This window comes from Lissotriton vulgaris, chromosome 1_1, assembly GCF_964263255.1.
Source record: "Lissotriton vulgaris chromosome 1_1, aLisVul1.2, whole genome shotgun sequence".
In the NCBI taxonomy this organism is placed as follows: Eukaryota; Metazoa; Chordata; class Amphibia; order Caudata; family Salamandridae; genus Lissotriton; species Lissotriton vulgaris.
The window spans coordinates 723,096,312-723,123,549 of NC_141685.1; the positions used below are offsets into that span (position 1 = coordinate 723,096,312).

Sequence of the window (27,238 nt, forward strand, 5' to 3'; positions counted from 1 at the left end):
TTGACAGGAAACTGTCTCCAGCTCAACACCACTAAAACTGAGGTGATGGTTGTCGGCAGGGGAGTGGAGCTGTGGGGTGACCAATGGTGGCCTCCAGAGTTGGGACCCACTCCGACCCCGGTGTCGGAGGTGAAAAATCTGGGAGTCTGGCTGGACGCGGGCCTCACCTTTGTAGGGCACACCAAAAAAACAGCTGCCTGCTGCTTCGGTTTGCTGAGAGGTTTAAGACCTGTACTTAAATTCTTTGATGCCCCAACCAGGCAGTTGGTGATCCAGGCAACTATCATCTCTCGCCTGGACTACGCTAGCTCTCTCCTGGCCGGGGCCAACCAGGCTGAGTTAACTCGCCTGCAGCGGGTCCAGAATGCTGCGGCTAGAGCCATTGTTGGCTTGCCCAGATTCTGCTCGGTGGCAAATGTCCTTCGCTCCCTACACTGGCTTCCAGTAAGGAAGCGTATTCTCTTTAAGGTCCTTTGTCTCACCTTCAAGATCTTGAGAGGTATAGGCCCTGAAATCTTGTCTAGCTGTCTCTCGTTCTATGTTCCCACCCGTACCCTCCGCTCCCAGGTCCAAGCCCTTGCTGTAGTCCCCAGATTTAGACTCAGCCGCATGGGAGGTCGTTCTTTCAGCGTAAAAGCTGCATCTGCTTGGAATTCCCTTCCTCTTGAAATCCGGCTGCTAGAGGATCTCCTGACCTTCCGGAGGGCAATAAAAACATTCTTGTTTTAGCTGCCCCTTTTACATCTTCTTTTCCTGTTGTGTTATGTTTCTCCTTGTCTCTGCGCCGGGACGCTCCTTGGCTGGAGTATCTGCGCGCATAATAAATTAATATAACGTAACATAACATAACATAACATAATATCAATACAGGTAAGTCACGTAAATACTACACATATTGCATTACAAATGCTATAGGTGTCACATTTGCAAAAGTTATAACTATTGGCATTGTAAATGACAAAGCTATTAATTTCACTATTTTCAAAAACAAAACATAAATAAAAAAATGGTCATTTATAATACTAATAGCTCAAACTTTCCTAATGCGAGACCTACTGCATTGCAAATGCTTGTAACTTACTGCTGGCTTCCCCTTGTTAGTTACTGGCAATTTCCTTTTTCCCATTTCGCTTGTTTGCTTGATAAATCCTTATATCACGGTAAAATCACAAGAATTCCTTAAAAATAGTCTTACCGATCAGTTATGACTTCCAATCGCAGGTTCAAGGATCAAGGGGGGTGGCCCAGCCCAGCCTGGTCCAGGTTCGGACTGCGGGAGCCCTGCTGAGGTTTTAAATTTTAAAGCGCCTCCTGGCCCGTGATGCGGGAGTCGGCGGCTGTGAGGGCCGCGAGGGAGCCTGGGACCTATGGCCCTGTCCCGCTTCTGTTTTCCCCTCTGTGGGCGGCAATGACCAGCAACCAGGAAAGTTTTAAAGGCTTCCCGTGCTGCGGGAGCCCTGCTAAGGTTTTATAGCGCCCCCAGGCGCGTGATGCGGGCGTCGGCGGCTGTGACGGCCGCGAGGAAGCCTGGGACCTAAGGCCCTGTCCCGCTTCTGTTTTCCCCTCTGTGGGCAACCAGGAACGTTTTCAGAGACTGTATCATAAACATGTGTTCTCGCCCTCGGCACAGCAGTGCTCCTTCATCATGCAATTGCATACAGTTAGAAATTATTTGAGGTAATGCAGGAACTTAAGACAACATCTATCCACGATACAAAGAGAGTCAAACCCTGCTCATTGTTTCCGAGATGCACTGTCGGCAGCTCGTGCACTACCTTGGAGACATTCCTAATTGAATGTACGTGTTTTATACAGTGCAGTTGTATTAAAACAGGCGAAGAGCTGGGCGTCCGTGAGCGCACTTGTAGCCCTACCATGGTGCTGTTCAGTGCAGAGTGCAGATGAAGATGGGATCTCTGTGTTTCTTGTTCTCAAAATTGCACGAGCATATAGCCAAATATTTGCAGCGTTTGGGTATGGGCTGCGTGCGGATAGTACAGCTCTGACACCCAGTGCAGTTATTGCCCCTCCATTTATCTGTCTAAAGGTCATACACTAACTCGGAGATTCTCTGAGTGATTGAACCCATATATTTACTAAAAAATCTTCTATTTAATGTGCAAGACAGGGTGAATTTTGGGAAAAATCACAAATGTACTGACGCCCTCTGTGTTTGTGCTCCGCCCCGGATGATATGCACAGCTCCTGTGGCTGTATCATGAATGTGTGTATTCGCTCCAGGCACAGCTGTGCACCTGTTTTCATGCAATTGCACTTTGCGGAGCACACACATTAAACTTAGTATTTCTGTGATTTAGCGCACACGCTAAACACAGCACAGGTCTGAAACAATGAGCAGTGATTTGCTCTCTCCGTTTGTGAGCTGTGCTCTTTTTCTGAGCTGTGCTGTTTGAAACACACGTACTAACTCAAGCGTTAAATGTATGCGCTTTAGAAAGTGCAGTTGTTAAAATCAGGTGCACACTAAGCATGGGCGAATTTTGCGAATCTCGCGTTCGCGAATTTTGCGGATTTGCGAACTCGCAATCCGCAAAATCCGCGAATTCTCGCAAATTTGCGGATTTTTTTTTTTTGTGTGTTTGCGCGGGTTTCTGCCAGTTCGCGAGGGTTTTGTACAATGTCGCAAATTGCGAACTTACCTGTCGGGTCGCAAGTTTCGCGAACTTGTTGTTTCTACGTGTCCAGCCTGTTTGGGACACTCTTCTTCATCACTGCCACTCTCTGTCACCACTGCCACTCTCTGACTACTCATGCCACCCTCTGGCCCACCCATGCCACCCTCTGTTTCATCACAGCACCCTCTGGTTGTCCAGTCGGTGTACATTATTGTGGCAACGCAAGCACACCTTCCCTGCCTCAAGTGACCTGAATTAATTTGGGGCTGATTAATGTGTCACAGAATATTTTTTTAGCTGGCACCTGCTTCCTTAGTGCTTCCTGATTAGTGAACTTTTGCACTTGCTAAGTGCTTTCATTGTTGCAAAATTAGTTACAACACCTGCCCTGCCCCAACTGACAATAATGAATTAGGGGCTGATTAATGGATTTGAACTGCCAGCCTGGCTCCTGCTTGTCTCCCTTAGCTGTAATTCAGGACCTTTGTGGCATATGTGTAACTATTCTGAGGTTCAGAGCAGGGTCACATAATAGTTGCAACTGGCAACTGAACTCTGGAGGGGCCCCTCAGCAAGCACTACAGGAAATGGCTACTAATGATGAGCCTGAACTTTTGAACCTGGTAAGTAGTTACTTTCAGTTTGCTAAAATCGTATTTCTGCAATTTTGTACTTATTCGCGGGGCGCGAACTCACGCGAACTCACGCGAACAGTGCGAGCAGTGCGAGCAAAATCCGCTGCTCGCGGATTTGCGGATTTTGCGGGAGATTCGCGAATCTCGCGGATTGCGAATTTCCCGAAAATCCGCAAAATCCGCGAGCGAAACGGATTTTCCGCCCATGCCTAGTGCACACCTGTGCACGAGAGCATACCCTCACCATACAGCCCCCTGGCCCTTCAAAGATCAGCTTCTGCCCATGCAGGTAAGAGCAGTAGGTTGGTGTGGGCGGGTGGAGGGTCATTTGTACAAACGATGAGGAGAAAAATGTATTATTTTTTTCATTTTCCTCAACATCGTCCGTCGAAATACTCTCCCCCACCCCCGGCCCCACCGCCCCACGGCACTTCGGCACTTAACTGCATGGGGCACGGCTGTCAAATATTGTGATTAGCAATTCAATTTAAGCCATTCATTCTCTCAACATTTAGCTTAAAAGATTATGATTAGCAATTATATTGTATCCCTTCATTTTCTCAACATTTAGTAGAACTGCATCCTGATCTGATACTGTGAGGAAAATCTAGGGACCTATCTTGTCAGTCATTTTCTGTTCTGCGCCAGCACAAAAGTCTGTTCTTTATTTTGTGGCCTCTTGAGCACCTCTAGTAACTCTGTTGAGCTTGGAAACCGAAAAGCAAATCATCTCCTAGGTTTCCCAGCTTTGTTGTTGGCTAAACACACACTAGCTCGGAGATATTTCGACCAAATGTGTGCACTGGAGACACGCACAGTCAGTCAGTCCCCAATCTGCACTGATGCAGTAAGTAAACTGCATCATGATACAGCTATGTGTATGTTTGCTCTTTGATTGTTCAAATTCTTGTTAAGTGCATTGGTTTTGATGAACCAGCCTTGTAGAGAGACAGTCTACCCTCCATCCAAGTGACGCTTCTACATGTTCAGACATCGCTAAAGTCAAGGATTTTTTTTTACCACAAATACAAAAGTTTGTTTGCCTTCCCCTTTCAATCCTGATTTCACATTTTGACTGACATTTTTATGACAAGTAATTTATTTGTTTAATTTCAGAGGAAGGCAGTAACTGTGGTCCTGTACTAACCCTTGTTAATGGAGATATTATGGCCATCTCGAAGCCATCCTATCCTTCAGGATCCACAGTGGAATATAAGTGCCAAAGTTACCATGTGATACTTGGAAACAACAAAGTCACCTGCCTGAATGGAGCTTGGTCTGCGCTGCCAGAATGTTTAGGTATTTACTTATCATGTTCGAATTGGGTCGCATCCATGGGAAGCCATGATTTGAGTAAATTAAACAGTTAATAGAGTGCTTTGAAATTAAGTGGTTAGCATGTTTTATGCCAACATCTCCAAAATACTAGTTGAAAAAAATGTACCTTGCTGAAAGCTGCTTCTTTATGAATACATTTGTGTGATGACAATTCTCAGACGTTGCAAAGTACATGATGCATAAGAGGGTGAATTTAATCTGGATTCAGAATTACGGCTGTATGAATGGGTGATGCTTTTTTGCCACATGCTTAGGAAGCCACAATCCATCGGAATTAATTTAAATCTTTGAGGCATTAATTGAAGTACACTGGTAGCTAGTGGCAGAGATCCCATAGGGACATTTCATATTTATATAACCTATAAAAAAACATTGTCTGCCAATCCTGCCTTTGTCTTTCTTAGCATCAAGCAACCTTCTTGTGAATCCCTGCTCCACAGAATTCCAACAATGGATCTGATCCAGTTCTAATCCGTGCATTGAAGTTACTCACAATAAATGGGGACAAATATTCCTGTCCTGCTGTGCTAAATTGAAGTCACATAACTCTATCATATACAAAGAAAGGTCCCTGTCGAAATGGTGAAAGTAATATTTAATTAGAAGACTCGAAGATCCATTAAAAAAAGGAACAGCAAAGACAAAACGTGAAGGATTCTTCAGGCAGGCAAGTAATCGTAGAAACAAAAATGCAGAAATCAATATAAAACCAATAGGTGACATAAACAGAAACCCATCTAGAAGTAGCAGTAATTTGTTCCACAGATTTCCAGGACCACAGGTGTCCAAGGCGGGTAGAGAGGTCCTCAGTCACGAGGATAGAAGGGAAATGTCATCCCTCCTTTATATACTATTAACCCACAAAATGTCCTTCCCACTGTCTCTTTTTGTGTTTACACCTCCAGTGATGGAGAAACAACAAAAAGAAGACAACCAAAATGGATGGGGGATTCGTACGTCTGTAATGGTGATTCTCGCAAGTGCAGAGTTACTGAGAGGATCAAATGGATCTCCTTTTTTTAACTGAGACTTGGTTGGGGGACGAATCCAATCCTGCCTTGAATTTAGCTGTTCCCCCAGATTACAGCATCAGCTGGTCTCCAACCCGACCCATAAAGCCGGACACATCCTTGACCTGATTTGCACGAACCTGACAGATATCTGTATCAGTGAACCTTACCCGGTGATCTGGTCAGACCATTTCTTTGTCCCTTTTTCCTTTCGCCTACAACATCAGGACAGACCTAGACTCCCGGACAAAACAGTAGGCAGTAACTGGAGCAAGATTACCCTCGATAGCGTGGTGGCTCATCTCCCTCCGACCGCCCTAATAGAAACCTCAGACCTAGATTCTAGGTTAACTGATCTCAATAACAGAATATCTTCTGCCATAAACATTATTGCTCCTATCAAACCCATTAAAACTTTTCGAGCTGCCCCTTCTGCACCCTGGTACTCTGACGATCTGCGTAGATGCAAATCAGCTTGTAAAATCTTGGAGAGATGTTGGAGACAAACATACTCCTCTGACAGTAAACAACTTTACAAATCAGCCCTCAAAGATTATAGAAGGAGGATTATTGATCACAAGAGAATATATCTGGAGGAGAAAATCAACCGAGCCCAGGGCTCTTCCAGAGAAATCTTCAACACTGTCAGAGCTTTTACCGATCCTATGGCCCTTAAAAGACAATCTCCAGCGTCCCAATCTCTCTGCAACCGCCTCTCGGACTACTTCGATTACAAGATTGCTACTATATATGACTCCTTCCCAGACAAAACACCCCCACTGCCCACGGATAATAGCCCAGTCAATTCAGTCTCCACCCCTGTTTTTACCAATTTCGCAGAAATCTCCCTCGAACGTTCTCTGACAGAACTATCAAAATGTAAGTCAGGGTCACCCACAGACCCTTGGCTGGCCAAACATTACAAATCTCTCGCCCCTCTTCTTAACCCATTCCTCAACGAGATTTGGAATGACTTCTTCCGGACAGGTATCTGCCCTGACTCTTGGAAGCATGCCCGTCTAGTCCCTATCCTTAAAAAAACCCAATGCCGACCCCAATGAACCATCTAATTATAGGCCAATCTCGCTGCTACCTCACCTGCAAAGGTACTCGAAAAACGAGCCCATCAACAACTTGCTGACTTTCTTGAATCCAACTGCGCTTTTCACGACTCCCAACATGGGTTCACAACCAGTCACAGTACCGAGTCGGCATTAATAGAAATGGCCGACTGTAAGATGGAGACTGGATGAAGGATCAAGAGCGGTGTTGGTGCTGCTCGACTTGTCGGCAGCATTCGACACCGTCTCCCACCCTTTCCTTCTTGACCGATTACGATCTAAGGGCATTCAAGGTAAGGCACTGGAGTGGCTTACTTCCTTCTTAAAAAACCGAACTCAAGCAGTATTTACCCCCCCTTACACCTCGGCTAATCGTCCTTTGAAGTGGGGAGTCCCACAGGGCTCCTCACTTAGCGCCCTTCTATTTAATGTTTACTTCTCTCCATTGGCTGAGATCATTGCCCAATCAGGTATAAAATCTACTTCTTACGCTGATGACATTCAGCTATTGCTTGCTTACAATAACCCTAATCAGTCCACCTTCGACCCCTTAAAGAACTGCCTCAACAACATAGCCAGTCGGATGGACGACAACTTCCTACGGCTTAATGCCGGTAAAACTGAGGTCCTTTTCTTCCACCAATCCTCCCCCCTTGACTCCAATCTCTGATGGCCCCATGAATTAAACACTCCCCCCTTACCCAAAGAATCTGTGAAAAATCTTGGAGTTAGATGGGACACCAGTCTTTCATTTCATAAACAAATTCAAACGGTATCGGCCGCATGCTTTTCGAAAATTAGAATGATCAAAAATGTATTAATTTTTTACCTAACAACACCAGAAGAACAATCATTCAGGCACTGATTACGTCCCATTTGGATTATGCCAACGGCCTTTATATCGGACTCACTTCCAGCCTTAGCCATCGTCTTCAGATGGTTCAAAATGCCGCAGTCCGTCTGGTCTGTGGCATCTCTATGCGTGATCACATCTCCCCTCATAGACGACGCCTTCACTGGCTTCCGATCAAACAAAGAGCAGAATTCAAGGCATAGACTTTGACCCATCGAGCTGTAAGGGGCAAGGGTTCTGCATATTTCTCCTCCTCCCTCCGCCCCTACAGCAACACCAGACTCCTCCGCTCCAGTTCTAAAAAAATTCTCGCCATCCCTAAATTCAAAAAAGTACGTTCAGGTGGAAGAACGTTTCAAGTAGGTGCCACCACTCTCTGGAACAATCTCCCCCAATCCATTCGACTTATTCAAGAAGAACTACCATTTCGAAAAGCCGTAAAATCATTTTTATTCTGTTAAACTCCATTAAGAGCCAGTAAATCAATACTCTCTTATACAAACGAGCGCCGGGACACCCCGTTGGGGTAGCCGTGCGCTATACAAGATACACTAAATAAAAAATAAAAATAAAAATATGAAGCCACCCCGCTGCTGCAGGTTGGAAGGAAAAGAGACACGTTTCTTTTAATTGCCCTTACTCACTCTAGTAGTGACATGCTTCATCATTGGGCCTTCCCGACTCCTACAGGTCGGGGTGAGCTCAACCAATTTTCAGAGACCACTTAGAGATATTTTGTAAGGGGGCATATCATTAAAGATAAAATTCCTCCCCTACTCCTAAAGAAATATTTAATAATGGAGTGGGAGGGAAGATTAAAATATATACTACCGGGTGTTTGGATGTGATGGTCCTATGACCCTAAAATCAGCATCAACATGTTTCAGCCCTTCTTAACTGGCCTCAATAAGTCCTAGGCTTTTGTCAGGGTGGGATGTCATGAGGTTACTTCCCCCAGAGATGTGAGTGCATGTATGCTACATGGCAAGTGCACTTCAAATATTGAGAAGAAAATGGAACCAGCATAATACTTGCCAGCGGTCTGGATGAGGAAATCAATCAATCAATCAATCAATCAATCAATGAAGTACTTGTACAGTGCACTACTTACCCGTGAGGGTCCCAAGGCGCTGAAGGGAGGGGGGTGTGCTGCTACAGCTCGAAGAGCCAGTTCTTGAGGAGTCTTCTGAAGGTGAGTAGGTCTTGGGTCTGCCGTATGTGGGTACGGAGGGTGTTCCAGGTCTTGGCAGCGAGGTAGGAGAAGGATCTGCCACCGGATGTCATTCGTTGGATGCGGGGGATAGCGGCGAGGGCGAGGCTGGCGGAGCGGAGCTGGCGGTTGGGGGTGTGGAAGCGGAGTCTGCTGTTCAGGTAGGCTGGTCCGGTGTTGTGGAGTGCTTTGTGTGCGTGGGTGAGGAGCTTGAAGGTGATCCTCTTGTCGATGGGGAGCCAGTGTAGGTTTCTCAGGAGGGGGGTGATGTGGCTGCGGCGGGGGGTGTTGACGATCAATTGGGCGGAGGCGTTTTGGATGCGTTGCAGTCGGCGTAGGTGTTTGGCTGGGATTCCTGCATAGAGTGCTGTTGTACATAAAGAAGTTCTTGAGTCAGGTATATAACAAGCTGGATTTAATAAAGCTTAGTTTCAAGTTCCAGTTTCAAGTAAAAGAGTTAAGATGACAATAACCCCACCAGGAGTGGCCTCCCTGCCACTGAGCGTGCCTACCATCAACTGCCACTCCACACACCAGCCAGGCACCCAAGATTCTATGATGACATCAGGCATTCCAAGACCCACACCAGCTGAGCAGCAGGGAAGTCACCCAAGCTAAATATAACATATCCCCCTTCCTTGGGAAAACAACAATTCAGAAGTGGAAAAAGGAAATGTGAACACAATAAAAACATACAATGAGAATATACAATGCATTGTGAAAAGAAAACATTTACATTGCACTCAAAAGAGAAAGACGTTGACTCCCAATTTAAGCAATGCATTTTCATATTTTAACATTTACATAACCCATCCCCCTCCCTCAAGGAAAAATCGAAACCAGAATAAAAACACTAACCACGCAAACTGAATAGCATGAGGCACTCACCACCCCAACAAACTCACCACATAGGGCACTGATCACCCTCAAACAAACTGCACAAAGCACTCACCGCCCCAAAATCTCACCACCATAGTGCACGCACCATCGTGAACAAGCTGCACAGGGCACTCACCACCCCATAAATACACCACTACAGAGCACTAAACACCCTAAGCAAACTGCATAGAACACACACCACCATAAGAAACTCACCACCCAAAGACAAACTCCACGGGGCACTCACCACCCCAAAAACTCACCACCATAGGGCACTCACCACCCTAAAATAAAGTGCATTGGCCACAAACCACCCAGAAACTAATAAATTACCTCAGGACACATACACTACCACCCTGACCTCACCAAAGCACAAACAAGGACCTTAAAAAAACACACACACACAACACGAAACATGCATTATAATGACCAGCAACATAATGAAATGAAAAGTCCCATGCTCCGGTGAGCGGTCCCTCACCTGAGGTCTCTAATGCAGTAAAAACGCTGTCCTAGGGGGAGGAGCCAAGATGGCGACCGGGGCAGACCTGTAGGCTCCCGGCTCCGCCAGCCTTTTTCCGCCGTACTGATATCCTGGCTCAGATCCTGGCGAAATTGACGGCAGATTGGGTGCGATGCGGCGCTGATCCCGGCGGTGCTTTCCCGGACCCTCGACCTGCCCGGCAACCGAAGATAGCCGCTTACCAGTCTACAGCCCTGGACCCCGCTTGCACGGGCTCATTCTGCCGTACCTCGGAGAACTGCTGCCGGCCAGAGTGCTCTATCGGCGCTGGCTGCTGAACCACCGGCGTGATCCTTGCGAGGCGCTGCCCGTGCCCAGCCACCTGAAGGGATTCGAAGCGGGCGGAGAGAAGGAAGCGCTCGCGAAGCTGCAGTGCCCCTTCGGAACGGCGCCTTTGTTTGAGGCTGAAGGTACGGGGAGAGGATTGCTCGGCCATGTTGGATTGCCCAGGACTGCCTGACCCCATGCCTCTCTACCCGGGCTTGTCACGGGGCGCTTAGCCTGCACTGCGTGTCTCACTGGCACGGCACATAGCACCCCGCCAGCATTGAACGGGCGTACGCTAGTGCTTTATTTATCCTGGTGTTCACCCCGGAGTTTTGCCATAATGGCTTTGCGTGCTGATATGTTTGGTGGGGAGGCGCGCCCTTCCTCGCCAGCGACCTGTGCTGCCCCGCCTGTAGTGGAGCTCGAGGTTCCAGAGACTCCCCGGGGACATGAGAGGCAGGGGCTACAGCCTAGATTTTCTCTTGGCACCGTTCTGTCCGCCCTGTGCGACCTCCGTGCAAAAATGCACCACTGTTACGGAAGATTGGGAGGCAAGCTAGACGATATGGCGTCTGCGCTGCGGTGGGACAGTAACGAGCTGATCCCGCAAAGCTGCCACCTGCCCCCGCCTACACTTCACGAGGATACAGCGCTTTCTCCTGCCTGCTGGACACCTGTGCCCGCTTCCTATTTTACTGGTGCCCAAGACCGCCCGCCTGACAACTCCGCCCGGGATACTTTGTTTCCCCTTTCAGTGAAGAGTGCTACATTGTGGCTGGATTCGTTATCGTATGTGCCTTGGGATCTATTTGCGGCATTGCTGGTTCTACCGACGGCTCCTGTGTTGTGCCCCCTGACTTTGCTGCCTAAAAACTCGTGTACTCCTGGTGTTTCTGTGGAACTTTCTGCTACATTCCACGGATTTCCTGGTGACTTTATACGGCCATTTTGTGCTCCCAAGTTGCTTTCGTTCTTTCTCTCGCCATTTTGCTTCTTTGTTCTACAGAGGGCGGGCCTCTCTCGGGAAGCGCAACTGGGGGTGTATCCACGTTCGGGCCAGGGCTAAGCTGCTTTCCCTGTTATCGGCTTCTTGGCTGGTTGACCTGGGTTTGGGATTGTTTTTTGCGTCCAGATTACTCGACCGCTGTAAATTGATGTTTCACTCCTGTATCTACCTTATTGCTTGTCGTCTCTCCTGAACTTGGGGTGGAAGATGTATCAGTGGCTGGTGGAGACCGGGATGCCTGGAATTGATCCTCCTCCTGTTCTATTTGTCTTTGAGAGTCGAAGATTAGGGTGTCCTTTTCTCACTCTCTATATCGGATGTTATACCTTTTTCTTTTTCCTTCTCTTTCTTTTCTTTCTCGCTATATTTCGGGTTTTTTGGGCGACAGACACACTGCTGGGGGGGGGGGGGGGCAGGCCGTAGCCTCCGCATGCGTGTAGGGTGGGGGGTTAGTAGTTAGTATCTAGTTCTTATTTCTATGGTGCCTTCTTTTATTCCTATTTTTGATTTTCCCTTTTGGTCTGGGTCCATGTCTAGATTACTAGAGGTTAGGTGGCGGCGGGCAACGGGTGGGACGTGAGGGGGATCTTCTAGCTGACTCTGCAAATTGCTGCCATGCTGCCCGGGTGGGACTTGACGGTTGGGTCGATATCCTGTGTACAGACTTGTAGCTACTGTCATGCTCCTCCCGAATGGATCCTTCCTTTTTGCTTCTCTTCTCTTATGATTCAGGACAGTACGATTTGATTCAATATTTGCATTAAAAAAACCTTTAAAATTAACCTTCACTGGTTCTGGGACATAGTATTACAACAATTAATGTGTAACTCTTTAATGCTTGCTTAGGATGAGGGGGTAATACTGTGTCGCCGTAACGCTTGCATTGGTGCTTTAACTGTTTTTGTGGCCGACCGGAAGGTTGTAGGCCCGTATTTGTCCTTCTTTGATGCACAATAAAGGTTTTCAAAAAAAAAAACGCTGTCCTAAACTTGCCAGTAGCTGCAGTATTTCAAACTAGTTGCACAACACCAGGGAACAGTTAGTATAAGGGATAGTTCCGCCGAGTTGCTAACAGGACATTCACTAGTGTCTTCCAATCGTGAACTCCTAGAAACACATGCCTCCCATTACTGCAACACATACTACCAACCCATAAACTACCCAAACTCACCAAGGTAGAACATTCACCACCCTAAAATAAACAGCACTGGGGCACTGACCACCCCACAAACACACCACCGTAGGGCACTATCCACCCTAAAAACAAGCACTGGGGTACTTACCACCCCACAAACTGACCTCCATAGGGCACTCACCACCCTAAAATAAACAGACTCTCCACCATAGGGCACTATACACCCTAAAACAAACACTAGGGTACTCACCACCCCACAAATGCACCTCCATAGGGCACTCACCACCCTACAAACAGCCCTGGGGCACTGGCCACCCCACAAACTCACCACCGTAGGGCACTATTGTAGTGTAGTTCCTATATTCCCAATAGGCTCTGCGCGATGGAATAATATAAACAGTAGTGTAGACATAGGACTGAGGTCAACTAGGTCTCTACTGACTATATTATACTTAATTAGTTTTGCCAGCTAGCTCAGAGGTCACTAGAAACTTTCTCGAGTAAACAAGGAGGAGTTTAACTTCCCTGGATAGACAAGAAGGGATTAGCTTCTGACAACCATAAACATGACAACTTTGCTCCCTCAGAATGGAGTGTATCTCTAGAGTCGTGTGAAAACAATAGGCAGCTATTTCACTCAGTCAATCGTGCATACTTAGTTTCACAAGAGTGCAGAGAAATAGAGAGACGGGCGTTTTCAATAAAAGGTGGTATTTTATTGAGCAGTCTTCTTTCTCATGCAAGAGAAATGAATTGCCACAATTGCAATACTTATTATAAAGTAAAGTGCGTACAGTAAAAGGAGTATTATGAAATAATACTGTAAAAGCATTGATATGGTTTCTTAACCATATGATACTTTAAAATAGATAAAATATATACATACATTAAAACATTGACTAACGTACTCAACTGGTGCTTCTAACTACGCCTACCCCGATGTGCCTAACGCTTGGGAAGGAGTAAGTAAGTAGCAGTTTAAGTTAAGTTGGTTAAGTTCGTTTTTTGCCTAGGATCTGAATCAAGAATTCTCTTTAAGGGTTTAGTCAGCTCCGTACCTTAGTAATAGAATGTGGGAGGTCTGGTATCTCTTTCTTCAGGACTCGATCTCCCAGCAACCCGCAAGGGTGACTCGGGAACACCGGAGCTGGAATTTCTCGGCGTGAGAAAAAGTAGCTTCTCCAGCGCGTCAAAGAGGAGGGGCAGCTTCCGTGGGCTCTCGCATCAGCTGGGCTCTCGGGCAAGTAGATAGCCGCTCAGCTCCAAACCACTGTGTGTTTGCTTAAGGCAACTGTTGGTATTTTATACCTGAAAGGTGCCGTGTTTGACGTAAGGTTGGACATAAGACGTCACTAAGAACTAACAGTTCTTGCTGGACTCCAGGAGTTTTTGTTCAAATCAAAACAAAAGCAGGGGGGGATTTCCCGGGCTGCTGGAGGCTTGGTTTGTTTAAAGAATGTGTTGTACTTTCTAGGAGTCTATGGGAGTAGCCGTGCTGTGCTTTGGACTGCATGGGCTATTACTGAATATGGATATGATTCTTATGCCTTTATAAGGATATTATTGATTATAACCGCACAAGGGCATGAATCGGGAATATCGAATTAGGGTCCTAGATAGACATACAACACCCACTCCACGGATTAATGTCCATCATTACTAAAAACGAAGCAATAATAAACATATAACAATGCATGTGTGTTTTCCAACCCACCCCAAAATACATATTTCGCATTTGAAATGGTATATGGTAAATACGCGAAAAATGAGTATTGGTACGGTACGCTTTTCAAGCAGTGTTATCATTCATTTAAATGCATATATATATATATCAGCTGAATGATTTGAAAAAATTACACATGAAATGGCTCTGAATACAGAAAAGAAGGTCGAGACCATTCCATCACATATTTATACAATAATGCTGTATATGGAAAGGGAAGACCACTCGGTCCCCCCGAACGTATGGATGGGTGCCCCGATCCCCCCGGGAAACCATTTTGGGCGGGGGGCGTGGTTCGGCTGGTATGCCCAAAGCAGCGTTGCCGGAGCACGCCCTTCCCGCCCAGAAGGGGTTGTCCTAGACACCCGCCCGGAAGACCGCGCCCAGGGGCGTACCTGAGGAGGGTCCCCGCCCTCCCGCAGACGGATAGAGCGGGAATCCAAGGAAGCGTCCTCTTGTTCCAGTGCTCTGAAGGCTGCACCACTCGTTGCTCGTGAGCCCTCGACGGAACAAGCGGCAATTTTGAAGTGGCAATTTTGAGAACTTGTTCTTTCTTTTTCAGTTTCCGTCGTGTGAAGGATTTAGAACCTGTTGAGCAACTCGAACGGAGTGAACGAAGCCATGGCCAGCAAAAAAGTGGGAAAGAGCTCCGAGTTGGAGAAGGTACTGCGCACTTTGTCGAACCGAATGGCGGTCAGGGACAGAAAACTGGGTAAAGTAGATTCGATCGGTCGGGGCTTGGCAGAGGTAAAAAAGCAGATAGCAGCCCAGAGCAACCTCTCGGGCCGTCCTAAGAAGGTGATAGGTCCGGCCTTGCCGGGAGTCGCCCCTGAGGGCAGGGGGAGGCGTACTAAGAAGAGGGCGATTTCTGGGGAGGGCCCTGTCCCGGAGGTGCCCCCAGCAGCCCCCGTCGCACCGGTGGACACCCCGGTACCGAGTCCAGACGTGGGTTTGCCGATCCCTGTTTTAATAACTCCGGTTGATGATGATCAGATGCCCCCAGAACTGGCCCTTCAGTTAGCGGCAGTATTGCCCTGGCTTAAGAAGAAATCAGGGGGGGCTGTGGCTGCGGGGGATCCGGCCGAAGAAGCCAGATTAATAATCGAGCAGTTACGGCAGTCAAGAGAAGCCGGGACGGCGAATGTTCCTTCTATTCCCCCACAGGTCGCACCGGGAGTGACAACGGTTGGCCGAGGAAAGACAGCAGACACAGCAGTTGAACCCGGTAAGAACCCATTGCCAATGGTGGGGGAGAGTTCAGTGCCTTCGAGGCGCGAAAGGGTGGCCCAGCACATCCCAGCGGCCACAAAGGAAATGATATGGGGAGACAAGTATGTTAATATGTTTTCATTATTGACCGACCATCGTGAGATAGAGAACGCAAAGACCCAGAAAGATTTATGGCACCCCAGCGTATGGCGGGCCAAGATGGCGGAATTTAGGGTCGACGAGACCGTAGCGAACTGGGTGAAGGCCTTCTCTATATTTACGGCAGTAATGGGAGAACGTAAACCTGAAGTGTTGCCCGATCTATCCTGTTACCAGAACAGGATCATGGATTTTTATAACATGTACGGGGGAATGAGTGGAAAGGTTATGATGTGCACTTTCGAAAGTCAAAAGAGTTTGATGTAACTTTAACATGGGATTGCCTCGACACAGTCTCATGGCACAAACAGCTCTTGCCTGGATCGGCAGGTACGTCCTCGCCAGGCGGGAGCGGGTCTGGGTCAGTCCAACAAAGGCCGGCGCAGCCCTTTCGAGCAAGCGCCGGTGGGGAATCACAGCCCAAGACCGGCGGAAATGGGGGCAAGCGCGGGGTTTGTTGGGGCTTCAACAGAGGTAACTGTAACAGGCCCCAGGGAACATGTAGGTTCCGGCATGCTTGTGCGGGCTGTGGGAACTCCTCACACCCGGAAAGCAGCTGTAGGCCCAAGAACGGTGGTTCGGGAGGAAAGGGGGGATCCAAGCAGGACTGAAGAGATGCTTGGGAGGCAATCGTCTTCACCCATTGATGTCATGGCTTTGACCCCCTGGCTGAACAGATACCCTGATCATGTATCCGCCGGGATTTTGAGGAATGGTTTCCTATATGGCTTCAACATCCCGGCGGGGAATTTTCAGGGGAGCCCCTTTTGTAAAAATCAGCAGTCCGTTCAACACAATCCGGCAGTGGCGGCCAAGAAAATTACCAAAGAGGTCAGCTTGGGGCGGGTAGCAGGACCTTTTCAATGCCCGCCAGTGGCGGATTTCGTGTGTTCACCTCTAGGTGTGGTTCCGAAGAAAGACCCAGGGGAGTATAGACTCATTCACAATCTGTCGGCCCCGAGGGGCGCCTCGGTGAATGAAGCCATTGATCCGGATGTCTGTTCAGTTTGGTACGCATCGTTTGACGATGCCGTTGCCCTACTGAATCATCTGGGCCCCGGTGCTCTGTTGGTGAAATCAGACATCAAATCTGCATTCAGGTTTCTCCCGGTACACCCGCGGGCCCAGCGCTTGCTAGGATTTACATTCCAGGGGAAGTATTACATGGATAGATGCATGCCCATGGGCTGCTCAATTTCTTGTGCTTATTTTGAGATGTTCAGCTGTTTTTTAGAATGGGCATTCTCTGAGGCCACAGGGCATAGACAAGTGATGCACTATTTAGACGACTTCCTGTTCTTAGGACCGGCCGGCACTGCGAAATGTGCACAGGCACTGCAGGACTTCTGCATTCTCATGCAGGAATTTGGAGTCCCATTAGCACCAGGTAAGACAGTGGGGCCATCTACTTCACTGGAGTTCCGGGGGATTGAGCTCGATTCAGTGGAGGGATGCTACCGTCTGCCAATGGAGAAGGTGGCCAAGTTCAGGGCTTCCTTAATACAATGCCTGGGCAAGGAAAAAGTGACCCTGCACCAGTTACAACAAACAGTGGGTCAGCTTAACTTTGCCTTGAGAGTAATACCGATGGCTCGCCCCTTCTCACGCTCCATTGCACAAGCTATGGTCGGCCTCAAGGAGGGACACCACCGCACGAGACTGTCGGCAGAGGTTCGCCAGGATATGCGCATTTGGTTGGCATTCCTGGCGGACTTCAACGGTCGAGTGGCGTGGAACAAGCCCCCAGCATCGTCTGACGAACTGGGTTTGTGGACTGACTCAGCCGGGAGCGTGCGATTTGGCGCCATCTTTGGTAACCGATGGTCGGCACAAGTATGGCCGACATGGTGGCACTCCAGTGGCCTAACAGGTAACATTGAGTTCTTGGAGCTGTTTCCCATTTGGGTGGCTCTGTTGGCATGGCCAGATGATTTTAGGGACCGCTCAGTAGTGTTTTGGTCGCACAATATGACAGTGGTCGAGTGCATTAATCAGCAGGCAGCACGCTGCAAGTGGATCTTGAGACTGTTGAAAGAAATTGTTTTACGTTGCATGAGATTGAATGTACAGTTCAGGGCAAAACATGTGCCGGGTGTACTGAATAATGCAGCTGATGCACTCTCTCGCTCACACATGCAGGCTTTCAGGGGCTATCTACCCACAGCGGATCTGGTGGCGGCACCGTTCTGCGAAGCGCTATGGCTGATCGGTGCCACGGATTACAAGACCTTGTGGCAGCCAGCTTAGCGCCCAGGACGAGGAAGGCTTATGAGGGAGCGTTTCGTTCTTACTGCGCCTTTTTAGGCCCGGCAGGGAGACATAGCTGGGGGCAGGAGGAATCCTTCCTGGGGTTCTTAGTAGCGCTGCATAGAGAAGGCCGATCAGCCGCAACTGCCAACAGACATAGGGCGGCCATATCATTCATGGCACAGCTCCACGGCATAAGGGACCCGACGGGTTCCTTTTTAGTCAGGAAGGCGCTTCGCGGCTGGCAACGCCTGGAGGGTCGCAGACAAGATACGAGGCGCCCGATTGGTTTAGAGAGATTGTCTCGGCTTTTAGCAAAGCTGGATGAGACATGCTCCTCCCCTTCCAAAGCAGTTCTGTTCCGGGCAGCTTTCGCCTTGGCATTTCATGGGGCCATGCGGGTAAGCAAGCTCGTGGCGAGGAACAAGAAGGATATGGAGGGAGGCTTATGCAGGGATCATGTTCAAATACGGGGTGATTCGATGCTAATCTCGATAGCCAGGTCCAAGACAGACCAGGAAGCTATGGGGGATAGTGTTGTTGTGCAGCGCGCTCGGGGGAGCCCCACTTGTCCGATAAAGTGTTTAGAGAACTACTTGGCACAGAGGCCGGCAATATGGGGAGGGAGCCTGCTTAGGCACAAGGATGGCACCCCTCTGACGAGATTTCAGTTTCAGAGGGTGCTAGCACTTACAATCGCTGCGGCGGGCATGGACCCGTGCGATTTTGGGACCCACTCATTCAGAATAGGGGCCGCTACTGAGGCTACGGCCCGGGGTCTGGGTGCGGAAGAAGTGAAACAGCTAGGCCGTTGGTCCTCGAACTGTTTCAAGAGGTATGTGCGATTGCACATGTTGTAAAAGACTGATGAAATGCACTCACGCTTGTTGTCTTTTGTTTGAATTACAGTTTCGCAAGCCTGTGACGCGGGGCGGAATCTGGGATCAACCCAACACCAGAGGACCAGAGGACCAGCGGTCGAGGATCACCGACTGGAGAGCAAGTGGTATGGGTCGTGGGCCACTCATACGTGAGGCGCGCCGGGGACGTATTCATGGCAGGTGACGCAATTCACGCATCTGGGAAATACAGGTTCAGAGTGACCTTCCATGGGAAGGGAGGCCTCTGTTTTGACCAATTTCAATCGTTTGTGGAGGGTCTCTTAGGGCGGCAAAGGTCACCGCCATCTATAATCATAGTACACTTGGGGGGCAATGACTTGGTAAGACTGGGAAGACGAGTGTTAGTGGAACACATTTTGTCGGCAGTCAGCTGGTTGGCTAAGAGGCTCCCGGGGTGCATAATCGCCTGGTCCCACATGATCCCCAGGAGAGTTTGGCGGGGGTTTCTCTGTGTCAGCGTTGAACCACTCGGTAAAGAGGGTCAACAATAAAATTGGGAAATTGTTTCGCTCCGGGCATTTGCATAGCATTCCCCATGGGTGTATTCGGGGTGATCACTTTTATTTAAATGATGGGGTTCACCTGTCCAGGGCAGGGAATGATTTACTCATAGGAGACTTCGTAGCATGGCTAAGGGGATTGAGGAGGCATGACCTTTAGGAGGTGTGGGGGGGCCGGATAGTCGGTCAACTATCCGGCCTGTGGCGGTAAGGTCATGATCGGTGAGCAGTAATTTCAAGGTCCCTAGGGGGGGCGCCACCCAGAATGGATGGGAGCGCCCGGGGGGAGGCGGCCATTGGCCCCTCCCACGGGGAGGCGGCACCCACTACAGATGGGTCGCCTAGGGGGAGACGGCCATAGGCCCCTCCCAGGGGGAGACGGCTAGATGCCCCTCCTACGAATTTCCTGGGGGCCGGATATCCGCTCCGGTGGAAGAGAGTGTGGGGAAGGGGGGGAGTCCACGCTGTCCTTCTTACAGATACCTCACACGGGAACTCGGACGACCTCTAAGATGGCGTCGAGTGAAAGGGGGCCCCCACGACAAGGGGAGTTACAGTTGGCAACGAGGGTAAAGTCCTCTGCGCATGCGCCACTCACACCGTGAGGGCGGGAGTTTGGTAGTAGGGATCTGACACCGGTTAAGACCTTGCCGTTGGCCCTTAATGCTAGGATGTACAATTTTATTTTAGAATGTATGCATTTTCAGGATGCTAGACTCGGCTAGGAAACCTTTGTATTAGAGATCTGTTAAGGTTAGCCAAAGAACATGTCTTCATCAAAAATGTAATGAAAGTAAAATTGTACATAATTCATGAAACGTTTTAATTTAATGTTTTAAATTTTGTTTCATATTTTAATAAATACGGCCGGGGGGGGTAACTCCCCCCCGCCTTCCAAAAGCTCAAACTTGTGTCTGTCTCCTCCCCTTGGGGAATCGGTGTTGGGAGGAGGTGGCGGGCATCCCGGCCATATGGAAAGGGAAGACCGCTCGGTCCCCCCGAACGTATGGATGGGTGCCCCGATCCCCCCGGGAAACCATTTTGGGCGGGGGCGTGGTTCGGCTGGTATGCCCAAAGCGGCGTAGCCGGAGCACGCCCTTCCCGCCCAGAAGGGGTTGTCCTAGACACCCGCCCGGAAGACCGCGCCCAGGGGCGTACCTGAGAAGGGTCCCCGCCCTCCCGCAGATGGATAAATAGAGCGGGAATCCAAGGAAGCGTCCTCTTGTTCCAGTGCTCTGAAGGCTGCACCTCTCGTTGCTCGTGAGCCCTCGACGGAACAAGCGGCAATTTTGACCCACCCACCAGCCCCTTCTTGCAATGTTTGTTGAATAAAGTAATTGTTGGTGATAATCGAATGTATTAAAAAGATGCAGTCTCATTCTACAGCATTGATATATGCCTTGATTTGAATAAATGTGTGTAGGCCTTTTTTCCATTGTAGAAGAAGTGAAAGAGTGTTTCATATGATAAAGTCTGTCTTGTGCTTTAGGACTTTTTTCCCTTTGTAGAAATGATAAAGTGGATGAATCATCAAGCTGTGCAGATTAGGCGTAATTTCTCTCCTTAGTAGGTAAAATAACTGTCGTATTTATTTTGGTCGGGCGGTAAGGTCATGATCGGTGAGCAGTAATTTCAAGGTCCCTAGGGGGGGCGCCACCCAGAATGGATGGGAGCGCCCGGGGGAGGCGGCCATTGGCCCCTCCCACGGGGAGGCGGCACCAACTACGGATGGGTCACCTAGGGGGAGACGGCCATAGGCCCCTCCCAGGGGGGAGACAGCTAGATGCCCCTCCTCCGAATTTCCCGGGGGCCGGATATCCGCACCGGCGGAAGAGAGTGTGGGGAAGGGGGGGAGTCCACGCTGTCCTTCTTACAGATACCTCACACGGGAACTCGGACGACCTCTAAGATGGCGTCGAGTGAAAGGGGGCCCCCACGACAAGGGAAGTTACAGTTGGCAACAAGGGTAAAGTCCTCTGCGCATGCGCCACTCACGCCGTGAGGGCGGGAGTTTGGTAGTAGGGATCTGACACCGGTTAAGACCTTGCCGTTGGCCCTTAATGCTAGGATGTACAATTTTATTTTAGAATGTATGCATTTTCAGGATGCTAGACTCGGCTAGGAAACCTTTGTATTAGAGATCTGTTAAGGTTAGCCAAAGAACATGTCTTCATCAAAAATGTAATGAAAGTAAAATTGTACATAATTCATGAAATGTTTTAATTTAATGTTTTAAATTTTGTTTCATATTTTAATAAATACGGCCGGGGGGGTAACTCCCCCCCGCCTTCCAAAAGCTCAAACTTGTGTCTGTCTCCTCCCCTTGGGGAATTGGTGTTGGGAGGGGGTGGCGGGCATCCCGGCCATATGTGCTAGAGGCTGAGGTAAAATATTGTCTCTAGTATCCTAAAAATAGAAGCTCTGTTCTCTAAGAATAGTTCTACTTTAAGCAGAGTACCATGTGCCAAAAAAAGGAAATATTTTTGAAAAATGGAGAAAAAAAAAATTTGCTTCCAGGGAAAAAAATTGTTCCAAATGTTTTCAGTACTTTTGTTTAACAAGACTGAAGGCCGAATTCAGAGTTCAGGGAACGCTGTGTGATCATTGTTTTAACCACATGGATGCTGAGGCTATCCTCCTACTATGCTGAAATTTGTTAAATCCCATTGTTCATTACGAGCTGAGCTCGTCATGAGTGTACGAGAGGTGTACCTCATGACGAGCTGGGCTCGTCATGAGCTTCGAAGGGGTTAAAAGTTATTCGCGTTGACTGGAGAGAACATCATATCAGAGAGACTCGCAAAAAATTGGTTTACGACGTCAGGTGAAAGTTCGACCGAGTTTGAAAATACTGCAACTGTGCAATTTTTGTGCGTGATTGCTATCATCGATGTTTGGATCAGCAATGCTCACAGAAGGTTGTACCTGTATGGTGCTGCTTTCCTCTCGTACCTCACCACCACCTACTCGTAGTGGTGAAGTCTCAACTAATACCGTCATCAGAATAGGTAGCCGCTGGGGACAACACGTTGCATGAGTCGTTACCGGACAAAGCAAAGTGTCGATATCCTTTGGTACTGCTGATGGTAGTGTAAGACAGACATCCAACTTGCATTCTTCTCCGCTTAGCAGACATCGAAGCACAGGTAAAACACAATCCTGCCAGATTGGTCTGAATGAAAGAAACCAGGTTGCACTTAGATCTCTTAGCCGGGCCAATCCGAGGACCTTAGTGATACGGTCTCGGTATCGTATTGCTAGGATCGTTTCTTCCCTCTTTGCAGGAGTCTTGTCTGTGGATTGGCTTGCCATATCGGAGCAGAAGGAACAAAAATAAAATTCTTGCCACGAGTCCCAAGATTAAAGGTAGGCCGCCAAAGACAGAATGGACAAAATTCGGGTATATGCCCAGAACTGTTTCAAAGGGTGCTAACAGTCCCGAAAAAATTGTCTTAAATACCTGTGCGATGCCACTGGTATCAGACATGTTTAAGATTTGGCTTAACATTTCTACGAAATGCACGGGGCAATAATTTGTCGATAAAAGGGAATGTATCTCTGCCGATGTCCTTGCCACTTGCAGATCATACATTTCTTTGGATGACGGTAAAGGCACAGTTGTCTGTAAAAGAATAGACTTCATTCTGCTTAACCCCTTCCCTGCTGGCCGGTTTCCGCCCCTGTGCGGTAAACAAACGAACAGGGGCGGGCCATGACGAACCCCAGCCGTCATCAGCACACGAGCACCGTAGTGCATGACGGCTGGGGTTCATCACCAGCATGGAAGGGGTTAAAGTATCAATTCGAATAGAAGAGATATTCAAGGAAGGCCATAACGCAGCCCCCATATCTGGGTTGCTGTGTGGATACAATACTTGCATACAGCAAACGGCCCTGGAAGTTACGGTCACGAGATAGGCTTTTCCTGGCACCATTCCACAACAGCTGTGGTCACTTATTAAAATGTAACTCCTGTTACTAAGCTGTCTAAAAAATGGCTCTATCTGTTTTGCAGTTGTGCCATGCAGGTGACATGAAAGGTTATTTGAGGACCCTTTGCAGGCTCCATGCAAGCTAATACCTTGACACAGAAGTGTACCGTTTAGTGATTTTTTGCAATTGTTACCACTAAGGAATACATCCTTTTTCCCTTCACTATAACATTTATGTGTATAAGGTAAATCCCAGGTTGATTTGATGTATCCTTTACCCAACATTTCATACTGGCCCGCAGGTATATACTCTTGGCAGTATTTAACCTGGAAAGTTATCGGAATTGAAATTGTTCCGTGTATTATCCATTCAATGACAGGTCTTTCTGACATTGTCAATGGTAATCTCTCAAGTTTTTCAATGCTCAGAATCGTATAGTCTGCTCCTTTTTGTGCCAAACTGATTTGTTTATCAGTAAGGTTAAAGATACCGAATAATGATGTTGTGTTGATTAAACGCCATGGTACATAGCCTGAACGCAGATTTTGCAAATCCAGCCAAGCTGTACAATAGAACGTAATTGGGACTGACCATGTTGTAACATTAGTAAGTCCTGCTCTATTATATCAATAGCAGATGATACAATGCTGTCCAGTGAATATATTCTGGAGGACAGAGTCATTAACCCATTGTCCACTACAGAAAGTGATTTTTCCAAATTTATACAATCAATTTCTCGTATTTTTTCTGCTGTTTCAATTTGCATTACTTTCCAAGCTTCGTTGTATGCAGCGTATATACCGGCCGCTATGAAACGTTTTTGACGCTGTTTGCGTGGTCCCAGTATGAAATCACGCAAGTCAGCACCATCTTTAAGTAAAGTCGAGTGTTGCTTAATTTCAGCCAGTGTGGATTTCTGTAGCCACTCAAGGCATAGTTTCCCTACACTGTATGTTGTAACTATCCCTGGATGTTGTCTCTGGGAGTATCTTGGGTCTGGCCTGGTCATTTTGAACCCCTGTGTTTTGTTCAGGAATCTATCTTGACAGTTATTTGTGTCTGTGGGCCAGATCAACCACTTTTTCCAATCAGGATGTGTTCTGTTTTGGTGTAAAAAATGGGATTCGTCTATCTCCACATCCGTAGTGGTATTACTATCAATTATGGGTTTCAGAATAGACGGTGTATTTAAGTCTTTTATCTTAGCTAAGCCAAGACAAGTAGTTTGTTGAATTGTCTCATTCAAAAATATCATTTGTTCTGGGATCATGCAGGCCCTAAATAATGCTTCTAGGCCTTGTACTTGCCAATCTGTGGTACCCCAGATCGTTTTTGTTTCAATGTTGTTTTTCCAAAATTCGAAACCAAATGTAGATATTTTGTCATAACGTTTTTCAGAATAAATCAATTTAGTATTTGTCAACATTGTTTTCATTCCTGTCCTATTTAACATTTTAAAATAAAACGTTTTTGGATCACTGTTGTTAAACCCTGAGAAGTACTGGAATTTCTCATAAAATGTTTTTGAGATGCCTTTTGGCGGTGGTGGACAGTGTTCCCATTGGTTATAAGATAAAACATTTCTAGGCTGTGCAGTTTTATGCAAATAGTGATCACCAAAGTGGTTATAACAGTATAACTCTTCATATTTCGATGCACCCTGTAAGTAATCATGTTCAGTACATTTTGCTGACATTACTAAATCTGACATCATATTATTAATGTTCTCAAAGTCCCAATCATCAGAGAAAGTACTCGGTGTCACAAAGTCACTTAATGAAACCTTGAACTGGTGCGGATATTTCAAGAGCTCAACCGGGCCAAAAATGTCAAAATCAGTTCTGTCCCATGCTACCCCACCGGGTATTGGATTGGCTGTGATGTTCACTGATGACAGTTCTCTTTTCTCGATGTGAGAGGAAGTGTGAGGCATTAGGACCAAGTTGATGTTCTGGCTTGCTGTGTCCATTGTACTATATTTTTCATCAATGAATTTTCCCAAACATAGAACCATGATGAGCCAAAGCAGGAGAAAAAGTACACCTAACACAATCCAAAATTCAATCCATGGTGAAATCAGATATGTTTCTTTTAGTTGGTGAAAAAGTTCAATTACTTTGTCTTTGAAAGTTTTTGTTGCTGGCCTTTCTTCATGCTCGCATGGATCTTCAGAAAAGTCATCGAAATTGATGAAGTAGCCAGATGCAGTTCAGTCAATTGTTGGAATTTTTTCCTGCCTTTCATTTGCTTTTGTATTTTTCTTTGTTTCATTGGCATAGTCAGAGGCACATCATTGTAGACTGGTGTTTCTTGACGAACTGTTGCAATTTGGGTTTCAAGAGGCACAAGTTCCATGGCATTATTGCATAGTCCTTTTTTATTCACTGCAGGTTTATCAAATGTGATTAGTCTCTCAGTTTGAACCTCTTGGATTGTAGCAAATTTCGGTATTCTGCATTTCTTGGGAGTCCACTGGGCCTACTACTTATTATTGGCCACATGATTGTGGTTTTACCAGGTCGATGGATACAACTCTGTTCTCCTTTTTACCAGCAAGGGGCGGTAGTTCAACTGATCTTGTTCCGTTGACAGCTAAGACAGGTACTGCTTTTCTGTAAGAAGCCCCAAATTCCTTCTTCATCGTGATCTTTTCTCTGACCAGATCCCCAATCTTTGGAATCCAGACAGGTCTTGCTGGGACAGGTGGTTTTTCTTCAGTGGTTGTCGGCTGTTGTTTCAATTTTATGTTACTCAGGCTTTTTCTTGTTTCATTTAAATCCTGCAAAACAGCCAAACGGTCTTTGATATCAAAGGCTTTTTCTTCTACCACTGAAGCTTGACTATCAAGATCCTGAATGTGCATTCTAGTACCGAACAATAGTTCGTATGGAGTGAAACCTTTTAGAGAATTTCTTGGCAGATTGTTAAGACTACGTTGGACACTTGTTAAATGTTTGACCCACCCATCACCCGAACCTAATACCCTCGCTGTTATAGATTGCTTTATGTCCCGTTTTTTTCTTTCCACTACCGCATTTCCCTCAGGATGGAAGGGAGAAGAGTACCGCAATGCAATGCCCATGCTGGCCATGGCCTCCTAAAAGCCCTAGAGCTAAACGCAGGACCCTGGTCAGAATGTAGCATGCCAATTGCGTATGTGCCGATAAAGACTCACAAATCTTTTATAACAGTTCTTGCGTCAGCCGAGCGCTGGTGTCTACATTTTAAGTGAATCTAGTCTTAATAATTATTGGGACGCAGTTCTCCTGCTGGATTTCTGCGTATAGATCGCCTGATGCTTTCTTATAAAGGTGTTCTGGCAATTGTCTGGTCCGGTTCACAACTGCGATCTCTGTTGCAGTCTGGACAATCCATTGCAAATTTGTAAATTTGCACGCTCATTCCCGGCCACCAGTACTCTGATTGTAATTCTATTAAAGATGTCAAGATCTGTTGGTGCCTCGGACCCAGTCCCATGTGTGCGTCTTCAATCAAGAAGACTCTCCTGTTCGTGTTTGGAATTACTCTATCCCCCACTCCAGGGATTTGAGCAAAAGGAACGGAGTTTGCATCAATTATGTATTAATTACTGAGTAGATAGTTGAGAGGTAATGCTGCATAATCGCCTTTTAATGAGGCTTTTACTGCCAGCATGGTTTCTCCGTCTATGTGTTTTTCTGAATGCTTTTTTGTGGCTACGGAAGCCGGTTGAACCGCTTCTGCTGTGTCTCTGTTAGCCAATGAATTCCCTGCAACATGAACGCCATCACGTTGATAACTCAGTGTATACATCACGTGAGTCTTTTGTACTTCTTTCTGTAAAAGAACTACTTGTTCGCAAAGCTGTTTATGCTTTATTGTGGCACCTGTGTCATCTCTGTAACCATTTTGAATCCATGTCTGCAAGTTTTTATTGTAAGACTGGACGCAGTAATGCAAATCGCACACTATCAGTGTGGGGAATTCGCGATTGGCATTTTCAAGCGCCATCTTCAAAGATCTTATTTCAGCT

The 27,238-nt window shown here is 47.4% G+C and overlaps 1 protein-coding gene across 10 annotated transcripts in view; it reads left to right on the forward strand.

The window, feature by feature from the left end:
* LOC147747713 (coagulation factor XIII B chain-like) overlaps nucleotides 1-27,238 on the forward strand; it is a 1,126,012-nt gene that overhangs the window by 603,422 nt on the left and 495,352 nt on the right. For 9 of the 10 annotated variants that reach the window (XM_086955075.1, XM_086955118.1, XM_086955080.1 and 6 more), the window contains one exon: nucleotides 4,388-4,570. The exons of the other annotated variant lie outside the window; for it this stretch is intronic. In XM_086955075.1, the coding sequence (XP_086811201.1) occupies nucleotides 4,388-4,570 (183 nt within the window). The remainder of the gene's footprint in view (nucleotides 1-4,387; nucleotides 4,571-27,238) is intronic. 10 annotated transcript variants of the gene reach the window in all.